At 38.1% G+C, this 25,706-nt stretch overlaps 3 protein-coding genes across 9 annotated transcripts; 1 reads left to right on the top strand and 2 right to left on the bottom strand.

The window, feature by feature from the left end:
• Positions 1–158: 158 nt before the first annotated feature.
• On the top strand, positions 159–23,653 carry arg (arginase). Its single transcript, XM_018014262.2, has 5 exons — positions 159–435; positions 576–779; positions 878–1,064; positions 21,504–21,603; positions 23,107–23,653. The coding sequence occupies exons 1-5, from the start codon at positions 243–245 to the stop codon at positions 23,473–23,475; spliced, it is 1,053 nt and encodes a 350-aa protein (XP_017869751.1). The 5' UTR covers positions 159–242; the 3' UTR covers positions 23,476–23,653.
• Positions 6,859–17,407, bottom strand: elav (embryonic lethal abnormal vision). Of its 7 annotated transcripts, none has more exons than XM_089473981.1 (3): positions 17,093–17,407; positions 14,911–15,180; positions 6,859–12,677 (listed from the first exon to the last, which is right to left on the bottom strand). In XM_089473981.1, coding segments are annotated over exons 2-3 (1,527 nt in total). In that variant the 5' UTR covers positions 14,912–15,180; positions 17,093–17,407; the 3' UTR covers positions 6,859–11,151. The 7 variants fall into 7 exon arrangements, with proteins under 7 accessions (XP_089330107.1, XP_089330111.1, XP_089330110.1 ...); XM_089473985.1 differs by lacking the exon at positions 17,093–17,407 and adding an exon at positions 16,357–16,450; XM_089473984.1 differs by lacking the exon at positions 17,093–17,407 and adding an exon at positions 16,323–16,443.
• Positions 22,770–25,477, bottom strand: LOC108618281 (endoplasmic reticulum-Golgi intermediate compartment protein 2). The gene is made up of 3 exons (XM_018014248.2): positions 25,034–25,477; positions 24,163–24,960; positions 22,770–24,099 (listed from the first exon to the last, which is right to left on the bottom strand). Exons 1-3 carry the CDS (start codon positions 25,152–25,154, stop codon positions 23,717–23,719), a joined length of 1,302 nt encoding a protein of 433 aa, XP_017869737.1. The 5' UTR covers positions 25,155–25,477; the 3' UTR covers positions 22,770–23,716.
• Positions 25,478–25,706: the final 229 nt, after the last annotated feature.

Consider the following 25,706-nt stretch of genomic DNA (forward strand, 5'->3'; position numbering starts at 1 on the left):
AAATACCTACATCAATGTATATATATATCAAGGATCAAGGTTATCGCGCGCGCTATCAGTTACATGCGTGACGCTGGGCCGGCGGCACAGAGCGGGACGCTGCGAAATTGTCATTAAGATGGAACGTTTATCAGGTCCATCAGGTCGAAGCTCTGTAGCCGTTGCTACAGTTGACAGCAGGCGAAAGTGAGCTCAGTTGGCAATTGTCACCGAGCGGACAACACACGCAATAGATCACGATCATGTGGTGGAGGCGACAGCTAGCATCAGTCAAATTGCTGGGACGCTGTTTTAGCGCAGCGGCGAGCGGGGAACAAACCCGGCTGGGCATCATCGGTGTGCCCTTTGCCAAGGGTCAGGGCAAACAGGGCGTGGAGCTGGCGCCCGATCTGCTGCGAGAGAGCAACCTGCGCCAGGTGCTGCAGAGCAGCGACGGTGAGCACGAACAACTAAAAAAAATATTTAAAAAAAGCAAACCAAAGTCAACAATCAAAATGCAAAACAACTGAATTTTCATTTTGTTCAACTGTCATTTATTTACTATTTTATCGATTGTGGTTGCTTATCGATTACAGAGCGCCTGCTCATCACCGATTATGGGAATCTGCACTACGCCGTCGACGAGTCACTGCTGCAGCAGCAGCGCCAGCATTATTACCACATCCGCAACTATGCGGACTTTATGGCCTGCAATTTGGCGTTGATCGAGCAGGTGCAGGTGATGCTGCAGCAGAACGCACAATTTCTGACAATTGGCGGCGATCATGCCATCGGCTTCGGTGAGCGCCAACGGGCGGCAATGGCAATGGCAATGGCAGCCAGCGTTGCCAGACTTAAAACTCGAACTGTAATGATTTACCGATTTTTTGGCGCGCAGGTTCCGTGGCGGGTCATTTGCAGCACACGCCGAATCTGTCGCTGGTCTGGATCGATGCGCATGCGGATATCAATTTGCATAACACCTCGCAGTCGGGCAACATACATGGCATGCCCGTTTCATTCCTGCTGCGAGAGCTGCGCAACACCTGGCAGCACGCGGCCCTCGACAAGGTGGCGCCCAATTGGTAAGTGCGCTGCTTCTTCTTCTTCTTTATCATCATCATCATCATCACTATCCTCTTAACATATCTTGTTCACAGTTTGTCTGTGTGTTTACTTTTCTTTATTACGCTTATCATTGCTATCGCTTTTGGCTATCGATAGCACACGGCTTACATCTAAACACAACACATATGTATGTATGTATGTATGTCGGCTTTGCTGCTCTTACTTCTTCATTTTCATCATCTACTTCGCCTTGCTAGCTTAAATGGTAGTTTATATTCTATCTTTGATTGAAACTGGAAGCCAGTTTTCTTATCACAGTTTTTGTTTCACTTAACGTACTAAGTTTTTTGATTTTTGTTTTCGATTTTTTTTCGATTTTGATTTGTTTGTTGTTTACTTATTTTGTTGTTATCTTTCATAAATTTGTTTTCTATTTTCTATTATTTACTTGTCTTTTTTTTTGCTTTTTTTTTGCATTTGCATTTGCGTTGAGCTGCGTTTGGGTCTCAGTCTTTGTTTTTTAAATACTTGGTATTCTTTTCTCTTGTTTTTATTTATTATTTATATTTTTGTTTTAAAACATTTCTTTAAAAAAAAAAAACTTTTGGCAGTTTATGTTTCATTGACTTAGGAACCTAGCCATAGAAATATCTTATAGATATTTGAAGAAAAGATAAGAAATTAAAAACAAAATTAAGAAGAGTCTCAAAATAAACGTAATTCCCAAATGATAAGAAATTCGTTTAACCGAGAGCTAAAAATAAATAATTTAAAATAATATAATCAGTAAATTTACATATATTATGACGTGTGTTTCAGAACAAGAACAAATAAATAAATAAGTAAATCAAATGAAAATAAACAAAGTTACGTCAATCATAAATGAAAACTGAATGTAAAAAGTTCAAAATAAATATATAAATATAAATATATATATCTATAGATATATGGCAAAAACAATCTACAAATCAACTCAATTCACAGCTCAGCGTACCCAAAAATCCGAAAAGTGTTTTGAAACCGAAACCGTAGAAAAAACGTAAATCTTGATCTAGTTTGGTGCATAATATTGCGGGAAGAGCGTATTGGATGGGTGATCTAGGCCCTATATCTACTGAACAGAAGTGTAACGAAAAACAATTCCAAAAATCTATGAATCCACTCAGTTTGCATCGCGGTGGTGCTGGTGCAACAGAGACAAATCAAATCAAATCAAATCGAAACCGAAAACCGTTAATTCAAAAATCTCTAGCTTAATGGTTTAAGTTGTGCTCGTCCTCTGATTGTTCTTCTGCATCTTCTTCTTCTTCTGTTTACATACATATACATAGATAATAGATAAGTAGCACGGATAAAATTCATATGATTCGTATGAAACTTAAAATTATTAGATCACAATAATCGATAATTCCAAATCGAAAACCGATGAAAATATCAAAACCATAAATATTTATCATTATTCAGATAGAGAGAGAGAGGGGAGCTTGAGAGCAGGTATGTGTGTGTGTGTTGGAGTAAAACAAATAGAGTTACACTGAAAATAATCGGGTGATATTTGTGTGTGTGTGTGTGTGTGTGTGTGTGTGTGTGTGTGTGTTTGGTCTTTGATACAATACAGAATACACAGAATACAACAAGATAGATCGCGATCGAGATCAAGATCATATATTTGAATGTTAAACTTAAGTAAAACTAAATTTTACTATTATGTTTTTTTTTTTTTTTTTTAATTTAAGAGGGTTTACGCACAAAATAAATATCGGTGGTACGGTGGTTCAGTGGTTTTTGGTGGTGCTCAGCGAGACATCCTACACTTTGTTTATGATGTTTACTTTGATTTTAGTTTTCTCGAAGATCTAAATCAAAAACAAATTAAAATTGTTTTATTCAAAAATTGAATTTGAAATAAAATCTCGAATTTGTTGAAACATTGAACTTTGCTAGATAGAATACTTGAAAGCAAACTATATGAAGTGCCTCGACTTTGATGGATTGTTTAAAACAAGAATGTTTCACTTTTTTCTAGCAACAATAATATTTAAGTTAAATCATATTTCTACTTTCTAATATTTTCTTAAAGTTCTTAAAATGATGAGGCTAATATATATTTTTCGAGGAATCGGGAAATATATATGTATATAATTTTTTTTTCGAAGTTTCCTTCATAACTTATAAGTTTAAGATATTGCGTTTTTTTTTTTACTTGTTTAACTGTAATGAAATGAAGGAAATTACAATAGATAAGTGTGGGTGTGTGTGTATTTGTGGGTGTATGGGTGAGTGTGTAGTACATATATATATATTTATAGATATGTATGTATGTGAGTGTGCTAAAATGCGAACAAGTGATGTGTATGGTTGTATATGATGTATGTCTGTATATAAGGTATGTATGTATGTATGCAGATATATGTGAGTGAAAATGTATGATTGTATGTTACACAACTATGTATGTCTGTATGTCTATCTATGTGAATGTGTGTATGTACACAGAAACAAAGGATGTACGCTCACATACATACAATAAAGAACACACACACACACATACACTGGCACTCACACATATGTATACATATATATATATATATATATAAGGTGTGTATGTGTTTGGCATGAATAAATAAGTATGTAATTACAATTAATATCGAATGAATCATATAATCATATACAATCAGTAATTATTGTGTTTTTTTTTCTTCTTGTTTTTGTTTTCTTTTTTTTTTTTTTTTTTTGTTTTTGTTGCAATTAATTAACTCATTGAAAGTTAAACATGTAATTAATGTAAATGTTAAATGTCAAATTCAATTGAAAAATCGAACAACAACACACGCCTGAAAATAAATCAAGAGAAAGAAACAAATTAGAAATATGCATTCGGCTCGGTTTAAATATTAGTTTTTAATTTTTTTTTCTTTTTTTTATTTATTTTTTGTTTTTAGTTTTTGTTTTTAAGTGTTTTTTTTTTTCGTGGTTAGCTACAATAGAAAAAAATAGAGAGTACAAAAAAACCATTATTGTTGAAGTCAAAACTCATCATGGGCGATGTTTATTATTGAGGAAAATCAAATATTCAAATATTCAACGCTGTACAGAGGAAAGCAAATCAAATTATATTATATTTAGCCTGGATAATGTAATTGTTGTTTTTTTGTTGTATTTCTTTGGTTTCGTTTTTCTGGTTTATATTTTCGTTTTTGTTCATTTTTTTTTTTTTTATAAATAAGTTTTAGCCGTTTTTTTTTTTGGTGTTTCTCTCAGTTTGCTGCTGCTGCATCAACTTGATTCGTTTGTTTTACTTACCGGGCAACAACAACGAAAAAAAGCACATAAAAAATTCGTCTACAACAAGAACAACAACAACAAACTGAAAACTGAAAAGTGGGCGTGATACCAACCAAGAGAAACGAGAGAACGAAAAACCAACAGAAAATGTTTTCCATCCAAAACATCCGCATGAAATGATGCACTGCGAGAAATTGCGTAATCAAACTGTTTTTGTTTTTTTGTGTTTGCTCTTGGCTTACTTATACACTAAAACAAAATGAAATCAAGTCAAGTTGGCAAGAACACTGCGCAAAAAAACATATACGCTTCTTACATAAGTTGTATAAACACGGAACACTTTGTGGTATTTTTTTTTGGAGATTGTAGCACAACAACTGAAACAATTTGGAGAAAAGGTGTGAGTGTGTGTGTGTGTGAGAGAGAGAGAAAGATAGTGGGCTGTGTGTGTGAGAATTAAGCCAAAGTACACTGCACGAAAAGAAAAGAAAAAAAAACAAATCCAAACGGAATTTAAACGAAGATCGAAACTAAATTCAAGGGAAATATACATATATAGAGAAACGGAAAGGAAGAATGAAAGACAGAGGGATAGAGAGATAGGAGGCAGAGGTACAGAGATAGCAGCTGAGGAAGAAAGCAAACCAAAGTACACTGAACGAAATGAATGAGTGAAATGAAAAGAACCAACCGAAACTGAACTCAACTGAAGCAAGTTTTGTGTATTTTGATATGCAAAGCAAGAAAAACTCATAATCATATATTTTGCAAATACATTTATAATATTAATTATTATTTATATATATTTTTTGTTTGTTTGTTTTCCATTTGTTTGTTTAGTTTGAAATATCATTTGAAATGTTTGGATAAATATTATTAAGTAATTGATATAAATACGTTAATAAAAAATTAAATAGTTCATCATCATCATCATCATCATCTTCATCGTCTTCGTCATCATCATTGTAATCATCATAATCATTTTGTATGTATAATATACAATATATATACATATATATATGTATATATATATTATGTATTATGTTATGCGATTCTAGTTTGGTATTTTGGTATTTGTTGTGTTTACATACATATACATATATACATATATGTATATATATTTATATATGTCTGTATAAAGTAAATAATAAGCGCATATTACTATATAGTTTATATGATAATTAAGCGTAAGACTAATTCTAACTAATCATAATTTTAATTTATAATCAATTCAATTAAAATCAAATTAATTCTCGGTTGCACACAAAACAAAAGTTCTTAATATCGCATTTGGTAAAAACAACAATTGCTGTTCGTAGAGACAGAGACAGAGACAGAAAGAGATAGAGATAGAGAGGTGGACAGTTAAATGAGAGGGAGACTTTTTTTTTAATTCTTTGCTCAATTTCTGACTAGACACGCCCATAAAATGGGCGGCATATGCAATTGGCAGCGTTGTTAAAAAATAAGTGGGAATGTTCCAAGCATTTGAGATCAATAAAATTCTTGTCTTGACTAGCTTTATGTCTGGACTGGAATGCAGTCTATAATATATATATATCTATATATAATAAGCAGCTACGAACAGTAGAGAAAGAGAGAGAGAGAGAGAGAGCGAGCGAGGGAGAGAGAAAAACATTAGACAATTTAAAAACTCAAAAGACACTAATAAAATAACGAACAAAAACTAAACTTTATAAAAAGAAATCAAAAATCAAAACAAAAAGTGTTTTTTTTTTATTCAAAAATAATTATTATTATGTTTGCTTTGCTTTGTTCGAAAAAAAAAATCAAAATCAAAATCATAAAATTAAATATAAATTTAATGAGTAATAAACATAATCAAAATCAAGGCGAAAACAAAAGTTACGAAAAAAATACAACAAACACAAAAGTTCTCTGTATATGTATATTAGATACGCATACATATACACTTCATGTGTGTGAGAGTGTGTGTGTGTGTGTGTGTGTTCGAAAGAAAAAAAGAAACAAAAATGATAAATTCAAATCAAAAATATTGAAATTACATCGAAATTCGAAACAATTTCTTTATATCTCAATGTGTGTGAGAAAAAGAGACAGAGAGAGTGAGTGAGTGAGTAAGAGAAATACAGACAGAGAGAGAAAAGCGCTCTCTTCGCTTGGTGTTTCTTTGTTTCTCTCTTTTGTATGCGAATCGAAAAAGTTTCTTCTTTTTTTCTTTTGCATTTGAATTTAAATTAATTATAAAATACAATAAATAATATTCATGTTTTTTTTTTGTTTTCTTTTTGTTGTTGTTTGTTTGCTTCAGTTTGACTTAAGTTTATGAAAAAAATTATCTGTATATATATATATATATATGTGTGTGTATATATAGATAAAAGTTATATATATAAATAGATATATCAAATTTACTTAAATACAAAAAATTACACGAAAAAATAATTATTTATATTGTTGAATCATATTTAAATTACATAAACATAAATATTTCTTGCTCGATTTCACTGCTTTTCTTTCAGTTTATCCTTTTCATTTTCATTTTCATTTTCTTAGTTTTTTTTTTTTTTTTTTTTTTTCATTTTTAAGTTTTTTCTTTTCTTCGTGTTTTTATCTTAAGGAAATTATAATTGTAATTTAGCTGAGATGCATGTGTTTTGTTGTTGTTGCTGCTGCTGCGGCTGCATTTGTTAAAACTATTGCACAATATTAGAATTACATATATAATTATAATGAAAATATGACAAAAAAAAAGAGAGGAAAAATTTAATTTAATTTAATTTTAAGTCAAATTAAACATATACTATAAATATAAAGTTATTAAGCTTTTGATGAATAAGTTAAACAAAATCAAGTACATCATTTCACTTAATAATTAAGGTGTCTCTCTGTATGTGTATGTGTGTGTGTGTGTGTGTGTCGCTTTCCGTTACAGTTGCATGCAAAAGGCAAAGAGCGAAGGAGTTAAAGCTTTCGCTCTCGCTCTCGCACTCTCTGCCTCGTTCGCTCTTTTTCACTTTCGTCAAAGTATTTCAAGAGGTGGGAGGGGGGACTGGGGGTACTACATAATATAACTTCAGTTTTTTCTTCTTTTGTTTACATAATTAATTATAAAGAGCAATAAATCTTTGGATATTTTAATATTACAAGAAAAAAAAGAAAATTAAAGCAATGAAATTCTCTAAATATATAAGAAAAGAGAAATTTCGCTGTGTGTGTGTGTGTATATATATATATGTGGGTAAAAAAAAAAAAGTATTGAACAGTTTCAAGTAATTCTTTTTCTTCCTTTATTTTATTTCTATTTTCAATTTTGCTATGCTTAAATTTTAGCTAGAATTTGATTTTGTTTTTAGTATTTTCATAGTATTGGTGTTGCTCCTTAAGAAGTTCTTTTTTTTTTTTCTGCCTGCTCTAAATATACTAAAAGTATTTGGGGTCGCTCTGCTTCTTCTACGACTAATGAAACACATATATATACATATATATTGATTTCCAATAGATATACATGTATTGCCAATATATATATATGTATATATATATATATATTGAAATTATTTGTATTTTTGCTTCTGTTTTCTACCTTAGTTTGCTGACTAGATTTCTTGTTGCAAATTTTGTTCAAACAAAAAAAAGAAATTGCTTTTCTTTTGTTCTTGCCCTATAATATGTATATATTTATATAAAAAAAAATAAAATAAAATAATTAATTAATATTATTTTCTCTTCTTGTTCTTCTATACATAAACTTTTTTCTCCAGTTGCCAGTTCGATTAGAAATATTTTCGCTTTTTCTAAGGATTTTCTCATGTTAAGGTATTTCATTGTTTGTCTGTGTGAGTGTGTGTGTGTGTATTTCAACTTATAATTGTTATAAATTAATTGTAACTAGACCTAGTAAATATATAAATATATATAGATATTGTAGCTACTATAAAGAACGAAATCATTATAGACATTCAGATAAATTTCGCTTAATGTCGATAATAAATGTGAAAATTAGAAACATATTTGAAATTTTTACTTTTCTCTGGTTAAATATACATTAAATAAATATGCATGGCTCTAATTAACTACGAGCGCGCACTTTTCTTCATGTTGTTGTTGTTGTTATTGTAGTAGTTGTAAATCGAAATTAAACAAAGAAATCAAACCAAACACAATTCGAATTAATCAATCACAAATTCAAATTCAAATTCCAATTCAAATTCAATTCAAACTCAAACTTAACTGTAAATCGCAAAATCAAGTCACAAGAAAAAAACAAAAAACAAAACAAAATTTGCTCAAACTGATAAAACGCAAAAGACAATTTGATGTGATGGCAGGGTGGAGGCGAGGAGGAGTTGGAGCGGGGGTCGGAAACTAGAGAGTTTCGAGTAGTAGTAGTTTCAAACATACGGACCGGACATGAACAGACTCTGAAGGAGCCTCCATCATTATTACCCATGCAATGCGCCACTGCTGTATACACTGTACGGCAAGCCACTGTTCGCAACTGCCAAATGGCATGGCATATTACTAGTCACTACAGTGCGGTGCTACACTATTGAGCACAGCGTGCACGTGTGCTTCTTTCACTGTTATGGCACTGTATACACTGCAAGGCATACCACTGTACACACTGCATGGCATGCCACTGTATACACTGGATGGTAAGCCACTGTATACACTGCATGGCAAGCCACTGTATACACACTGCATGGCATGCCACTGTATACACTGCATGGCAAGCCACTGTACGCAATGGCATGGCTCACGCACGAGTATGTATCGGTCTGCTTATGAGTGTGTTTGTGTGTGTGTCTGCTTCACTGCATGGCTTGCCACTGTATACAGTGCTGTACTACAATATTGTGCACAGCGTGCTTTACTGTACTGCTAGGCAACCATTTATATGAAATGGATTGATTCACTGCGCGATTTCTCATTCAATTTTTCATTATCATTTTCATTTTAGTTGTTTTCCTCGTCTTCTTCTTCGTTTTATAAAGTTTTAACAAAAAGTGTGTGTGTGTGTGTTTTTTTTTACTTACATAGCTAGAAAAACGCTTTGCTAATCCTTTTTTTTCTCAAAGTTTTTGTCATATAAAAAATGTTCTTTTTTTTTTTTTTTGGTTTTTCATTTAGTTACTGAGTTTTTGTTTTTTTCTTTTGTGCTAGGCTTTCTCTTGTTTTAACGCTAAAAATATTAGCAAATTGTTTTTATGCTGCTTACTTTCTGGCTTGAACTATACATTATATAAAGTATATAAGTTATATATATATATATATACGCGTGTGTGTGTGTGTTTGGTTATATACATACATAGACATATACATATATATACATATATAAATATATATATATATATATATATATATATAGTTATACGTATGTGTATGTGTATGTGTGTGTATAAATATTATAGTATAATATTCACTAACAATTATTTACTTTAGTAAAACGTTTCAAATTTGCGCATAAATTATTGTATTACTTTTGCGTTTTCTCTTTTGCTTTAATATTCATCGTCCATGCTTCCTACTTCCTTTCAGTTTGCACACTTGTCCCTAGATTTCTAGCCCTTTCTCTATGTGTGTGTGTGTCTGTGTGTGACTGTGTGCGTGTGAGTCGGCCGTTAGTTTTCGATTGTAGCTTTCGCCTGACTTTCGTTTCATTTAAAGTTAAAAAAAAAAAACACAAAACATTAAAAATGTATAAATATATATATACATAAATATATATATATATATATTGTTTTTTCTTTTAGTTTGTTTTTTTTTTTAATACTGTAGCAGCCTCCTTGTGTTCTTTTTATGCTTAATGTTTTTTATTTTTATTTTTTCTTTAATACTTTTTTTTCGCTTGGAAAACTCAAAAACTAACGGCACTGACGCCTACACTGCGAGAAAAAAGAACTGTGTCAAAATCTTTCAAGCCTTTCTGTTTCTTTTCCACACATTTCTTAGCTGTCTTTGTTTTGTTTTTGTTTTTTTTTTTTTTTCTTTTTTTTTACTTTTATATAGAAAAGTTTTTGGTTTTTCATTTTGTTACTGGAAGATTTCATTGCTGCTTACTTAGTTATATAATTTTAAAAAATGTTTATGTTCCTTTTGCTAGGTTAATTCTGGTTAATTAAATCTTAGAATTGTTGTTTTGCTGATTTCTTTGTTTTTTTGTTTGTTTTTTTTTTTGCGACTAATTTGACTGCAGCTGTTTTTCCGTCAGCTTGTTTAATTTTTATATATTGCAATTACACACGTACTCTTCTTCTTCTTCTTCATCATAATTATCTTCTTTTGTTTAATGTTTAGTTTACTTTAGATTTGTATTTTGTTTTTTTTTTTTTTTTTTTTTAACTTTTTACTTAATGCTAAACAAGAATTTTGCTATTGCAACGGCCGGCGCTGTGGGCCGTCATTTCGTTGTTTAGACGTGAAGCCGAAGGAGAGCTCCAAAAAAAATTAATGTTTTTCGGTTTTCTGTTTCTTTTTGCTTGCTTCATTCGCATGGTAGTTGCTTGTAGTATGTGTGTGTGCGTGTGTGTCTCTGTGTGTGTTCGTGTGTGTTAAACACATTGTTGTTGCGCTTAGTTAGCCTTAAGACCATGCATATTTATATATGTATAAGTGAAGTTTCTCTCTGTGTATAAACTAGATAAGTATGTGTGTGTGTGTGTGATTGTGTGTGTGTGTATGTGGGTGTACTTGCACTCCTGTTTGCTGCTCCTTCATGGTGAATTGGCAGGGTTTACTGTAGCTGCTGCTGCTGCTGCTGCTGCTCCTACTGTTGCTATTGTTGCTGTTGGAGAGAGTGAGAGAGAAAGAGAGAGGGAGAGAGAGCAGAGCAGAAGCAGTCTACTTGGCCTTGTTGGTCTTGAAGCTGACCTGCAGCACCCGATTGCCCATAGTATAGCCATTGAGCGCACGTATGGCCATGGCTGCCTCATCGTAGTTGGTCATGGAGACAAAGCCATAGCCCTTGCACTGATTCGTTGTGGGATCTTTCACAATCTTCACCGATTGCACAGCACCGAAGGGCCCGAAGAGCTGCCAGAGGGCCGCCTCCTCTGTTTCGGGTGCCAGATTGTATATGAATATGGGATATGCACCGCCCGGTCCGCTGGCCAGCGTTGTGGCCGCCGCAGCAGCAGCTCCCAGTCCATTGGGGAGCATCACATCGAGCATATCGCCGGCCATCGGGGAGAAGCGTGCGAGTCCTTTGTTCACCGGCGTGTGCATGGCGCCGCCAATGCGTCGCACCAGCTGCGGATTGAGGAATGCGGGCAATTGGGGCTGAATGATCTTGCTGGTGCTGCCGGGCGTATTTGAGAATTTCACAACAATCGGATCGGTGCAGCTGCTGGGTGTGGTGCCGTTCAAGGCGATGATCGCACGTGTTGCCTCCTCGCGCTTATCGAAGCGTATGAAGCCGACGCCCTTGGTCTGCGTATCGTTGCCGGCGTTCTGCAGGATGCGCGATGTGATGATCGCACCGAATGGCGCAAAGATGGCCTCCAATTCCTGCTGGGTCATCGTCTTGGGCAGGCCCGACACATACAGATTGGCGCCCTTGATGGCATCCGACGAGGGTCGCGCAAAGGACACCTTAATCGTTTTATTCTGCAAACGCAGGCCGTTCAGCACATTCACCGCCTGCTCCGCATCCTGGGGCCGGACATAGTTGACAAAGCCATAGCCGAGACTCTGGCCCTTGCTGGGCGCTTGCGGATTGAGCGGATCGATATAGACCTGCGATTTGTCCCGTATCAGCTTCACCGACTCAATCTCGCCCACGCTGCTGAACAGCGAACGGATCTCGTCCTCCGTCATCGTCTGTGGCAAGTAGTTCACAATCAGATTTGTGCGCGTCTCTGTGCTGCCGTTGCTGCCGTTCTGGGCGCCGCCCGAGTTGCCGTTCGTGTTGGCTTGCTGCACCTGCTGCTGGACCTGCTGCTGCACCTGCACCTGCTGTTGCTGGACCTGCTGCTGCTGCTGCTGCTGTTGCTGCTGCTGCTGCTGCTGCACGGCGACAACCGCTTGCTGTACTTGCTGCTGCTGCTGTTGCTGTACGACCTGCTGCTGTTGCTGCTGCACGACGGCCTGCTGTACGACGGCCTGTTGTTGCTGTTGCAGTTGCTGGGTGACGGCGGCGGCTGCTGCGGCAACCGCTTGCTGTGTCTGCTGCTGCTGCACCTGAAGTATCGCCTGCTGCACCTGTTGCTGCTGCTGCTGCAGCTGGGCGGCCGCGGCCACGGCCGCTGCACTCTGCACCGGTGCTGCCGCATTTGTGGCTGCAACGGCAGCTGCCGCGGCAGCGCTCTGCATCAACTGCGCCTGTGTCTCCACGCCGGTGGCGCCCGTATTAGCCATCATAAAGTCCACTGTGAGTTTTCCAATCAATAGTTGTTGTTGTTGTTGTTGTTCGTTGTGGGGGAGGGGCAGATTCCACAGAGACGAAGCACATAGAAAATGGAAAGGATAGATTGTCAAGATTAAATCATTTGCCATGTGGATTAGCAGTGATTAGTTGAAGTCAACTTAATAATTAAATAAACCCCATTAGATCTATTCATTGGCGCCCTCTCTTAGCAAAATAATAATTATCATGATACCCATACCCTTGCAGCAGATCTATGATTAGAATTTGTTTGACTGTTAAATCCTTAGCATTAACCTTAACAACTTTAGTTAAATCTTGTCATTAACTTTGTTTATGTCAATTATTCCCATTTCTTATCTATTTTATCATTACAATTCTAAGACTGCCTTTCGAATTCAATTAATAACAGGTTTTAGGTAATTAATATTCATATTTGAAATTGCTTTAATGAATATCTACTCGCATTTCTTCCTATTTTATTATTACAATTCTAAAACAGAAGTAATAATATCAACTAATAACTTTACTTATACTACTACTATATTTAAACATATTAAAATTACGTTTGTTGCATTCATTTTCCCATTTTTATAAATAGTTGCACTTGGTCTAAATCCTACTAATAATCAAATTGTATAGACAACTTTTATTAACAAACAAAAACAAAATCAATATAAATTTAATGTATTTCAATTGATTTGCACGTTTCGCATTAGTTACATTACATTAGTTACATCTACAAGTTGTCAGTACATATTTCCACTTAGCGTGCGCCTACTGTAGCTGCAAGGGTATTTGAACTTCGACAAGCCGAAGCAGTTTTTATTGCATTTGATTTCGGGTAGTTATTGGCGACACATTCAATGCAGAGCGTGCACACTGGCGCCATCTAGCGGGTCAGTTTAACGAAAAACTTTCGTTCAAAACTTACTTTTGCCCCACACACACACACACACACACACGCAGACACAATCAGAAACAACCACACGCACACACAGAGAGCGAGCGAGCGTGGGAGAGAGAAAGAGAGATAGGGGGACAGACACTGAGAGTGACAGAGGCAGCCAGTGCTAGAACACGAGTCAGCCACCAAGAGAGCGTTTTTAATCTCAAGCACACACAATAATTAACATTAAACGCACACAAGCTCACACACCAACCCACCTACAACTGCGTGGGAAAAGGAGTTTTTCACAGATTGAGAGTTTTGCTCTTTTTTGTTGTTGTTGTATTTATTGAGTTGAGCTTTTTCGAAATTGTCGTTGCCGTTGCCGTTGCCGATGTCGATGCCGATGCGAGACCCGCTGCGTCGCAAGCACGCGATGCTACTGAGCGCAGGTCCTTACAAGGCATTCGTGTTATGCTGGCGTTAGCGTCTTTCGTCCTATTACCGCTACTGTTCCGGCTGTCGTTAACATCGTTGCTGCTGATGCTCTTCTTCTTGTCGTTGTTGTTGTAAATTGTAACAAAGCACGTAATGTACCCGGCCAAACCCAGTTATGTAATACACACACACTCATATATACGCACACGCATAGCGGCAACGGCAACGGCAACGGCAACGAACTCTACTTCCCACAGTGGCAGGACATACCCCTTACGAAAAACGAAAGCCGAAAGGCAACCAAAAAAGAAGAATAAAAAGTTTGTAAACTAAAAATGAGCATCCGACGTTGAACGTGCTACCGTGCAACCCACCCGCCCTGCATATGCAACCCTTAAAGCCAACAACAAAGTGTAATATTGCTTTTGCAAAAATTACTACCACTCACACATATACATACATATGCATGCACAAAAGGTGAGCTTGGACTCGCCTGAGGGTTAAATACAGCAGAACAATGCCACCCCCTTTATCTGGAACAAACAAAACGTTGCTTATTTTCATTCGAACTGTCTGGCAACGCTGTCGTCGCAACGGCTGCTGTTGCATGATCTGTGAACTTGCACATTGGGTGGTTGCTGTTGGCCTGGCAGCGTCTCTCGCATGTCACACATACAAGTCAAAAGGTCAAACAAAATCAAACACGCATACAGACAGACACCAGCACACGCACACAAACACACATTCGCTCACTAACTACCTCACCCACACCATAGACTGCGTGCGATTTTAAAATGTCTGGAATAAAACCGCTCATCCTTTTCGCTTCTTATATATACAGTTATGGATATATGTAAATGTGTATGTGCGTATGTACACACAGTTATAGAAATGTTGAAAATATACTCACTTGTTTCAGTTAAAATGTTGCTATTTTGTGTTTACCAAACAAATTTGATTTGATTTGATTTGTTGTCGCGCACGCGCTCTACACGGCGCTACTCCTTTTGATTTCGTCTTTCTCCCTTACTGCTGCTCACCGTTATTCAGCAGTCGGCTAGACAATGCTCTCAATTTATCCAGGATATGTTATTGTTGTTGCTGTTGTCTTAAATTTCAGCAATTTTGTTGCTATTAATTAATCAAACGCTGCCGTTGTCGTTTACGTAGTCGTCGTCGTCTAATGTTGTTGTATGAAAGAGAGTGTATAAAACAAAAACAAAATAAGCGGTAAATATAACTGCATATATGTGGTTGCCATTGGGCGTTGGTGTTATCGTCTTTATCGATTTTATCGATTTTTCACAAACCCAAGCAACCGCTCATACAACAACAACGAATGCAAGAACAGCAAGATGAACAAAAAGGTCTAAATTTTTGCCCAATTCTGCGCACATGCACATACATACATACATGCGTATATGAATGTGTGTCTATGTGCACATGTATAAATTCATATTTTACTATTTAAAACAAATCGACGCAAATGTTTTGTTACACAATTTCGAACTGTGCCGCCGCTGCTGCCGTTGTTGTTATTGTAATTTTGCGATTGTTTGTTTTTTTTTTTTTTTATAATACTGATGATTATAACAGTATCTCTCAGTTGCTGCTGCGGCTCTGCCACTGTGCTAATTTATGGCGAACGCCATTGGGAAGAGAGCGAAGCGAGCTGAGCGCGAACGACCAACCGCGTCTCTCCCTCTCTCTCTTGCGCCATTTATTCAGCTAGCTATACAATGTATAGCATTTCCCTGTAATGTTTTTGTTGTTGCTCTTCTTGTTTCGCGTGTTGTTGTTTATATGTACCTACATACATATGCATTAGAGCTAACGCACTTCTTTTACATAAAATCATGCATACTTTACTCTTACATACGAATGGATGTATGCAGGCATATAAATGAATATGTTTGCAAACAAACTCACACACACATATATATTAGCAACATTCACACTCGCGCACACACTCACACAGACGCACTTAGTATCTATAAGTTTTTTGTTATTGCTAGACGACGCGCTTATTAAATTAAAACACGCGCTGCTTTCGTTTTTATTTCCACAATGCTTGTTGTTCTTGTTTAATTTAAAAACAAGTAAAATTAAAAACGAAGTGCACACAAAAAATATAGAATTATACACTGCTGTAGCGTTTGTTGTAGAATTGTTCTAATTTGTATTTCCGCGCAATTCTCGCTGTTCCGCGAACTACACATTTTTTTTGGTTTAACTTGAGTGTTGCTGTGGCAACAAAACACTACGCTTTCGCAGCAAATGCTAATTCTACTACTTATAGATAAAACAAGAAAAGACACGCACAACCACAATTAACATTTTGTTTATAATTTCCTACTTTAGCTGCCGGCTTTCAGTAACTCTTTTCTGTTACTGCAGCAAAATTGAATGGAAAATGAAGTGTGCTCCAAGTCTACTACTATTTGCCACCGCTGCTGCAATTGTAGTTGTAGTTGTCGGCTTACAATGCTTGCTTCTCTTCCTGCACATAAAATCGATATGCTAGCTGCGCCCTTTTTGCCACTCACACAGTTACTCAGACACAGCAGCAGTGTACACACAGACACACACTCGCTCACATAGAAAAACCGTTTTACAGATACACAGCACAAAGACAGAGAGAGAAAGAACGACTGCGATGGCAGCAGCACTGCGGCATTTAGCAGTAGATTTGAACGCACAACAACTTAAACAAACTACTACTACTACTTTACTACGACTGCTTTACTACTAATTTTGTTCCGTCTTCCAGCCCTGCCGACCCCCGACACTGATCGTTTGTTTGCCTCTCTGCCAGTCTTTTGAGTTTGTTGAACTGTTTGACGCTGCCGTTTGTAGTCTGTGCGTCTTGCCTACATTTTTCCTCCATACCCATTGCATATTATAATTTTGCATTTTAGCATGCATATATCAAACTGTTTCACACACACAAGAAAAAAAAATACATATATATTTATGAATGTGTATATAATTGCACAATTATGCAGCGCGTAGTGGTCGTTTGGCAATTTTCGTAGCATTTTATTTCTTGGTAGCGTTTTTTTCTTGTTGTCGCTGTTATACGTTACTCTTACGTTTGGTTGCGGCTGCGGCTGCTACTGTTGTGTTGTTGTTGATGATGAGAATTTTTTGGTGGTATTTTCTAGTTGTTGTTTTTGTTCTTGCACTTCACGTAGTTTTCTATGGCAATGCTTATATTTTGTTTAAACAATTGAATACTCTTGTCGGTATTTTCATTACTTTTTCAAAAAAAAAAATAAAAAATCAATTGCAAAATGAGCTGAGCACACGAGCTGAGGCAGCGCACACGAGCATTTAAACGTACTGCGGCGGACAACGTCTAGCGTAGAAATGAAAATTACGCGAATGCGAGCACAACCAACACAAAGCTTGCTACCCCATACGCCATACAGACGCATACTCGCAACGTAGTATGTACATATGTATGTGCATGTGTTGAGTTGTACGAAACGAGAGCGAGAGCGAGACCGAGAGCACTCAGAACGTATGATCAAGGGGAAGTGAGTTTGACCGTTTTCTTTTTTTTTTTTTTATTATTATTATTGTTGTTGTTGTTGCTGCTGCTGTTGTTATTTTTCTTGCTTTGTTTTCGTATTTTGTATGCTCAATACGAGTTTTACTCTCCGAATTATGCACTCTCTCAGGTAATCGGTTCCTTTCTCTGGAAAATCGCCTAACTTCGTTAACCCGAGTGCTATTGGTGGGTGATTGGCTATAGGGATTCTCCTTACGATACCAATATTTCCGAATGCTCGTGGTTGAATTAAATATGTTCAGACAAAATGTATTTTTGCAGCAGCGGCATAGTAAGAAACATTTAAAATTTTAGCGCCCAAAGAAGTATTACCATAAAATAAAAAAAAAACTACATTTGCTCGCGAGTAAAAATCAAAATGGCGGTGTTCATGGAGGTGCCGTTCCAACAGCCTGGAAATATGTACATATGTATATATGTACATATGTATGTATGCTAGCAAGCATGTCAAACATACGCCCACAGTCGCCTGAAAACTGTCCAAAAAGTGTTGCCAGAATGTTGCACAACAGAGCATTGAGTGAATGGCAAAATAGCGTTAGAATTTAAATTCTAATCATCTCTCGAATAATATTGCAATTTTTGTTTTCTTTTTGTATATTTGTTTTTTTTTTTTTTTATTTTTCTTTTTTTATTCTTGAAATGAAAAAAAAGTAAAATTCAATATGAGGTCGTCAACCGTTTTATGATGCAGCTTATATGCTGGCTAGTCTCTCTCTCCGTGTCTCTTTCTTTGCCTGCACATTATCCTTGCCAACCGCGAGGGCTGTTTGTCATGCTTGCTGCATGTGTGTCTGTGTGTGTGTGTGTCTGTGCCTGTTTTGCACTGCCACCACCAACGCTGGGGTTGTTTTCTGTACAGCGTACACCCCCTAACTCGATGGCAATCGCCTGTCTAGCGAGTGTTTCGACATGGGCTGGGTTTTTGGCAAGCGTGCATGCGTGCGTGCGTGCGTGTGCTTAATTGCGCTTGTATTCATCATATCCTACGTATGTATATATGTATCTATGTTTGTATGCATGTATGCTTCCTGTTCTGCTGCTGCTGCTGCTGCTGCTGTCCACCGGTTACCATGTGCTGATTTGTATGGCACAACATTACAAATGTGCCGCCGCCTGTCTGTTCCAATTTACACAGAGTGAACACATTGTTATTCTTTTTGTCGTCGCTCGCGAAACATCAAAATGTAACTCAACTTCTTACAGCTGGGGTGGTTTTTACGAGATTTGGGTTGCCAGACGGTAAGCCGGCGCCGTTGCCGTTGCCGTTGCCGTTGCCGTTGCCGTTGCCTTTGCCTTTGCCTTTGCCGTTGCCATGGCCATTGTCATTGTCGTGGCCAAAAGGGGGGTGGCCAAACGAGACTGATCGGTGACGTGCAAGTGCTCGCCCGTTGCCGTATCCTGTCCAAGATAAGCATAATTTATATATTTACTAATATTATATATGTATAGAATTTTATAATATATATGTATAGAAATATATAGAGTGATCTTTGAGTTCCTCTTATGAAAGTGGATACAAAATAAATAGGAATCCTTTATTTAATATTTGAATTTTATTTGCATCTACTTTCAGTTCGCTTATATACTTTTTTCCAAGCTCCAAATACATTCGTTAAATGATAAATTCTTTGTTAATTCAATTCAAGTGAAAGTACTGTAAGACAGTTCTTTAGTAGTGGATCTAGGTCTATAGGAAATAAATATACTTCATATACTTTAGCTGCTTTGAGTAACTCTTTTAGCTTGGTTTAGGATTCTTTCTAAGTACATATATGTAGATACGTACATATATAGCTCTATAATCCAAATGGTATTTCCAAATGCTTTTCTATCTATATATATTATTAAATATTTTATACAAATTTATTTTTGAAGCAATTGCAATATATTAAATTTTAAATAAGTATTTTTATATATTTATTAAAGCAATTAAAATGGAATATAAAACCCAACCATTTATATACATTTGTATACATAATAATGTCTCAGTGGTAACCCATGTGACCCTTCACATATACAAACGTTCACACACACACATACACATAAGTATTTATTTCCATGACGATAAGTTTTTGTGATAATAGCTAATTTGCGCCAATTTCTGCCGTTCACCATGTGTGAGAGTGTGTGCGTATGTGTGTGGGTGTTCGCCGTGTAGACTCTGGCCACGTGCTTGGATTTCAGTTTGTCTCTCTCTCTCTCTCCCCCGCTCTCGGTCATTGCCGGCGCCACGCAGTATGCAGCAGTTTTGCAATGTTGCCAGACTTTTGCAAAATCCAAATGCCAGCGACTCTGTCCCGTTGACTACAAAACGGCTAGAGGGAAGGGAAAGGTTAGGCGAATGGGAATGGGGAGGAGAGTAAGCCTAATCCTTTGGCTCTGGCGGCAACAGAACGCATTGTGCCCAGCACCTTGGTCGCATATTACAACAAAGCCGGATTAAAAAAGCAGCGGACGCAAGATGATAGAAACAAAGAACATCAATATTTTCTCTTGATTTTTGTTTTTTATTTGGGGGTTGCAGCACAAGAGGCGCACCCTTAACTGATTTAGAATTTAAACAAACAACAACATAAAAAAAAAATTAAAAACAATATCCAGCATTGCTGCAGGCGCTGCACCAATCAGTCTACGGCTCCGCAGGATCAGACTGGCCAAACGGGTCCCAGCTATGGCTTGATTCATCTGAGCCACACACAAAGATAGGCAGGCAGACAGACAGACAGACAGACAGACAGACGGACACACATCCCCCTCCCTTGCTGTGGAAGCGAGGTGAGTTGCCTTGGGCACATTTACATTTACATAAGGGTCCTTCAGGGTGTTTTCAACTTTGCACGTCTCGCTGCACAGCGCACGATCGACAGATGCAATTTCTCCCGAACCATAAAAAAAAAAAATAATAATAATAATAATAATCGTAAAAATTACCATAAGACACCGAGAATTCGCTCTCGCTCCCGATCACCGAGGGTGAGAAACCGGCACGCAGCATGCAGAGGGGTGCAGGATACGCTGCAGTGCCATTTTGATTGTGGCATGTGTTTTCGTTTCTGCTTCTTCCTATCCGTCTACCTCAGTCGCCCACCCTCTCCGTTTCTCACTTCCCTATTTCCTTTCTGTCTGTCGCGTCTAATTCCCCAACAACTTTGTATATTCCGAAAAAAAACCAAGCCCAGTTTACATGAGATTAAAAGCTAAGCTGGGATTAGATGAAAACAATTTAATAGAAATAGCTCTCTTTCTCTCTTTCCTTTTATCTTTCTCATCATCTCTCTTAATAAGTCTCTTTGCTTTCTCTCTCTCTCTCTCTCTCTGTCTCTCTCTTCATAATTATTCTCATTCAATCATTCTCAGCCTCCCCGTCTCTATCTTTCACTCCATTCTCTATCTTTCCACTTTATCTCTCTCTCTTTCCTTCAATGCACTCTCTCTTAGTTTCACCATCTTTCTCAGCAGTTTCTTCCCAGTTTTCCTCTGTTTCTACTCCCCTCGTTCCCTATGTCTTGATTTCCACTTTCTCTCACCCTTTTTCTCCACTCTCTACTCTCTCCTTCCTGTTACCTCTTGCTCTACTCCTTCTTCTTCTCCACTATCTTCTTTCGCTCTTTATCTTCCTCTCTATCCTCTCCCTGCCTGCTTTCTCTTTCCCATAAAAGTTTCTGAGATCAAGGAATTGTTTCTAACTGATTCCAGCCTGAGAAACAACATAACCTCACACAAATGCATCGCCAGCTCAAACATAACCTAAAAGCGCTGTGCTGTTGTTGGGCTTCAGGCGTATTTCAGCTGTGCTCCCCCTCCCTCCTTACCTCTTCACCCAATCTCCTTAACAGCGTCTCCCTCTCTCTCTCTGTCTCCTTCTCTTACTCCATTTTTTCTTTCTCTTTCTCACACTCAATTCTTTTCTTTGTGACTAATTTCAGTTTGTCGAAGGATCAATTGGTTTACATTGGCTTGAGGGACATTGACCCCTACGAGGCGTTCATATTGAATAAATTTGGAATACGCTACTATGCCATGGATGTAAGTAGAATCGGTGGATACACACACACACACACAGTTTCGGGCCTGCCTTACGTGGCAGTTGTAAAACATTTTAAAATTCCGGTTTGTCGGTAGCCAAGAGTATCAAATGACGATCGTGCGTGAGAGCCTCAACAGCATTACGCACACACCATATTCTGGCTCTAGTTTCTCTCGCGCTCTACCTCACTCTTAATGTGTGTGTGTGTGTGTGTGTGTGTGTAAGTGTTGTAAATGTAAGCTCGGCATTTATAGGGGTTGTCGGTATGGTATGAAAAATCGAATCTAGTTGCACCCTTCTGCAGCCGGCAAAGTTACAGGACACTCCCTAGCTGCCCACCTACCCTCCAGCTGACTGGCAGTCCCTACCAACCTCCCTTCGTACCCGTACTAGTACCCCCTCCATTCAAATTTCACGTTACATTCGCGCTGTCAACTTCCGATCGGTGGTTGTTGCCACATACGTGCCTGGCCACATCCGTTCGCATCGTATCCGGCGTGTCCTTGTTGCCAGCCTTAATTTATGGCTCGTGCTAAATCGACGTCTGTTGAAAAATGGTTTAATGCTAAATGTACCCGAGCTGCAAATTTATTACAACTCATTAGTTCGGCCCAAAATGTGCCAAACAGAACAAAAAAAAAAAAAAAAAAAGAAGGAAAAGAAAAAGAGAAACAACTCCGTTGGCTGTACTTGGTTCGTTTTTGGCAAATGGCGTTTGAATGATCGCCGCGCCAATCGAAATGCAGCTGAGCTGAGCTGAGCTTGGAGTCCCGTTAGAAATGAAGCTTTCGCGCCTAGGTAAATTTTAGCGAATGTTTCAGTTATGCCATGAACAATGCATTTTGAGATCGTGCAATCGATGATTCAGCAAATGATCAAGTATATATAAATAATATGCATATATTCGTTTTGAAATATGTGAAAAATTATTAACAAAATATCTATAATAATAATAATATTAAATAAAAAAAAAAAAATAATAATAATAATTATAATAAAACTAATGATAATGCCAATAATAAGAATAATAATAATAATACTAATATTAAAATAAATAATAATAAAATCATATTGTTTGTGAATCAGAGTAAAATATTGATATTATAATTGATTCATATCAAGGATTTTTGTTTTCCATAATTGCATATTAAAAAAAAAAAATTAGTATAGTGCACTTTTTTTTTATTTATGACATTTCACATGTATTTAAACAATAATCATTGAGATTACAAATTTTAAAAAATTGTTTACTCTTCAAAGAATTTACCTCTCATAAAATAGTTAAAAAAAAAGCACAATATTTATCTATATCTCTCATAAAATAGTTAAAATAAAAATAAAAAACAAACACAATATTTATACCATACTCTACGCCTAAATTAAAAACATCTGCTGTAGCCATAGTCCCCACAGTGTAGGGTATTGCAAATGCGTTAAACTAGTATTGCTCACATAATATAAACAAACAGATATTTATGAATGAATTTCTCTTCTGATAACAGTCGATCGATCGCATGGGCGTGCCCAAGGTCATTGAGATGACGCTGGACGCACTCGACACGCAGAACAAGATCCATGTGAGCTTCGACATCGATGCGCTGGACAGCAATGTGGCGCCGTGCACGGGCACCGCCGTCCGGGCCGGGCTAACGCTGCGCGAGGGCATCAGCATTGTGGAGGCGCTACGCGACACCAAGCGTGTCCAGGGCATGGACATTGTGGAGATCAATCCGAAGCTCGGCACCCCGCAGGATGTGCGCACCACAGTCGACTCGGCCCTCGAGATACTGAAGAGCATGTTCGGCTACCGGCGCTCGGGTGCGCGGCACTACAGCAACCTGGACACGGGCATACTGGGGCACGAGCAGTAAACCACGATCTATACATATATCTATATATATTATTAAATATATATGTATGTACGTGTTATTTTTTAAATAATATACATATATATATATATATATATACATGTGTTTTTTAAGTATGTACAACTGTAAAAATTCAATTTTGCTGCTTAATCTTATGAGACAATAAATTTGTGGCATTGTAGTAGAGGAGAGTGAATTGAGAGTGCTTTGAACGGAGATTGCGAGTGGGCCGAGTGTGGCCCGGCTAGATGTCTGACTTGTTGGCCGCCATGGCTGTTGGCAGATAGGCGGATATATCCACATTGGCCATCAGATTGGCCGTGTTGAGCAGGTCGTTGGCGGGCATTGGCACGCTGCTGACTGGCGCCGGTGGGGCTGGCGGGGGCGGAGTGGCGCCCGGTAGCCGCTGGTAGAGCTGCGGCGCAAACATGCGCAGCAGACGCCGCTGGATGGCCACCAGCAGCGCATTGACAGCGCCAGAGATGACAATAATGCCCGATATAATGGAGCAGAGCCGTATGACAAATGTCACCAAATTGTCACGATCGTGGCTAACCACAATTTTCAAGGCAGACCAATCGTACTTGAAGTAAATGCCCGGCGAGCCGTACGAATTGCGCTCCGCATCTGTAAATGGTAAACGAGTTATGGTGATGGTAGGATGAGAGGATGCACTGCATCAGCACTTGCCTAGCTTGCGTACGTTCTCGGTAACAGCATATTGGAATGTGCTGATGGTGCTAAACGTATGCCGTATCTCCGTCGGCACCACCTTGATGAAATACTGCACCGTGGTGGCCTCCTCCCGTATGATCGTCTCGTCACCCTCCAGTGGCTGGACGATGCGACGTGAGTATTGGCCGAAGCTCAAGCGATTGATGCGATGCGTAAAGTTTGCTGGCATGCGGCGAAACTCGATCATCCAGTGATCCTCGAACATGCCAACTACCGGCTGGGCGCCGCCCACTAAATGGAGCACGCCGGCCACTTTATTGATGCCCAATGTGCCGTGCAGCCGGCATGCATCGTACTTGGACTCCATCTGCGAAATCTGCTGCAGCTGCTGCAGTGCACCCGGTGGCGGCGGTGGCGCTGCGTCTGACAGTGTATCGCTCTCCTTGGGCGGTGACCGTTCGCGTAGTATGTCCTTAAAGAGTATATCAGCCACAGAGTGATATTCCTCGCGCAAATAATGATTGGTCATCTGCATGGACTGAAAGTGACGACGATCCGCGTCCGACATTTGCCACCAGACGCCCTCGCGCTGCAGTGTGCCGTACGCAAACACATCCAGCTGCGTCTCGTCCATCAGATCGACGCCAGAGAGCGAGGCGCACGGCATGGCTACCGTAATGTCCACATGCATCTGCACCTGCTCATCCAGCGAAATGTCTGGCTCAAATTGGTAAATAATATCCGTCTCATTCCAATAGTAGCGCAGCTCCGTGTACACGAGATAGACAATGAGCAGCCGGCTTAGCAGGGAGACTGCAAATAATTTAATAATAATTATTAGTATAATCGAATAACAGGAGTGCGGGAATCAATGCATTTTGCTCACGTGTGCCCCCAATCTCTGTGGTCTCCGTATATTTCTCCGGCACCTTTTTGAAGGCATCCAAGTTCTTGGCGAACTCTAGCAAATTGCTTTTATCGCCACGGTAACGTAGCGTGGCACTCATAGCTGCAAATGCTACACGTCGTAATTGTTATAATTAACTAATTATTGTTTATTGCCAGCTATTCAAAACATCATCTCCAGTGCCACGTACTCCCCCACGTTTGCTCTCGCTTGGCGCCGGATCTGCGCACGCTATTGCCTAAATTTAATTAGAGCCAATTAACTAAAACCCGCCTTTTGATCGCAATCGTTTATAAATGTATGCACTTCCGGCTTAATACGAAATATTGTAAAAATATAGTTGATGTTATTGTCGTTGCCGGCTGGATTGTTGATATATCGGCTTGTAATACGCCTATTATCGGTATGTTATCGATGACGCGAGGAGCGGATGCTGTCATCAACAGGGGAGAATAACGATACGTTTGCGGTAGATGCACCAGAAGCACTAAAATAAGATTTTAAATATGAAATCGTTCGACTAATTCAGAAATTGCAATCAAGCTAATATGTACAACATTATTGAATGAATTTCTTCAATTATCATCAATTGCAATATATTACGAAATCCATAAATTTGAATGCAGTTTCTTGCCAAAGTGATATTAATAAT

The sequence above is a fragment of the Drosophila arizonae genome, chromosome X (genome assembly GCF_054131065.1).
Source record: "Drosophila arizonae isolate 15081-1271.41 chromosome X, UAZ_ARI_1.0, whole genome shotgun sequence".
NCBI lineage: Eukaryota > Metazoa > Arthropoda > Insecta > Diptera > Drosophilidae > Drosophila > Drosophila arizonae.

Bases quoted from the DNA above. Each gene is read 5' to 3' on its own strand.
- arg (XM_018014262.2), top strand. From the start codon at position 243: ATGTGGTGGAGGCGACAGCTAGCATCAGTCAAATTGCTGGGACGCTGT. The intron at 436-575 runs GTGAGCACGAAC...TATCGATTACAG, and splicing joins GGTGCTGCAGAGCAGCGACG to AGCGCCTGCTCATCACCGAT. The intron at 780-877 runs GTGAGCGCCAAC...TTTGGCGCGCAG, and splicing joins CGATCATGCCATCGGCTTCG to GTTCCGTGGCGGGTCATTTG.
- LOC108618281 (XM_018014248.2), bottom strand. From the start codon at position 25,154: ATGAGTGCCACGCTACGTTACCGTGGCGATAAAAGCAATTTGCTAGAG. The intron at 24,961-25,033 runs GTGAGCAAAATG...AATTATTTGCAG, and splicing joins CACAGAGATTGGGGGCACAC to TCTCCCTGCTAAGCCGGCTG. The intron at 24,100-24,162 runs GCAAGTGCTGAT...TACCATTTACAG, and splicing joins CGAGAACGTACGCAAGCTAG to ATGCGGAGCGCAATTCGTAC.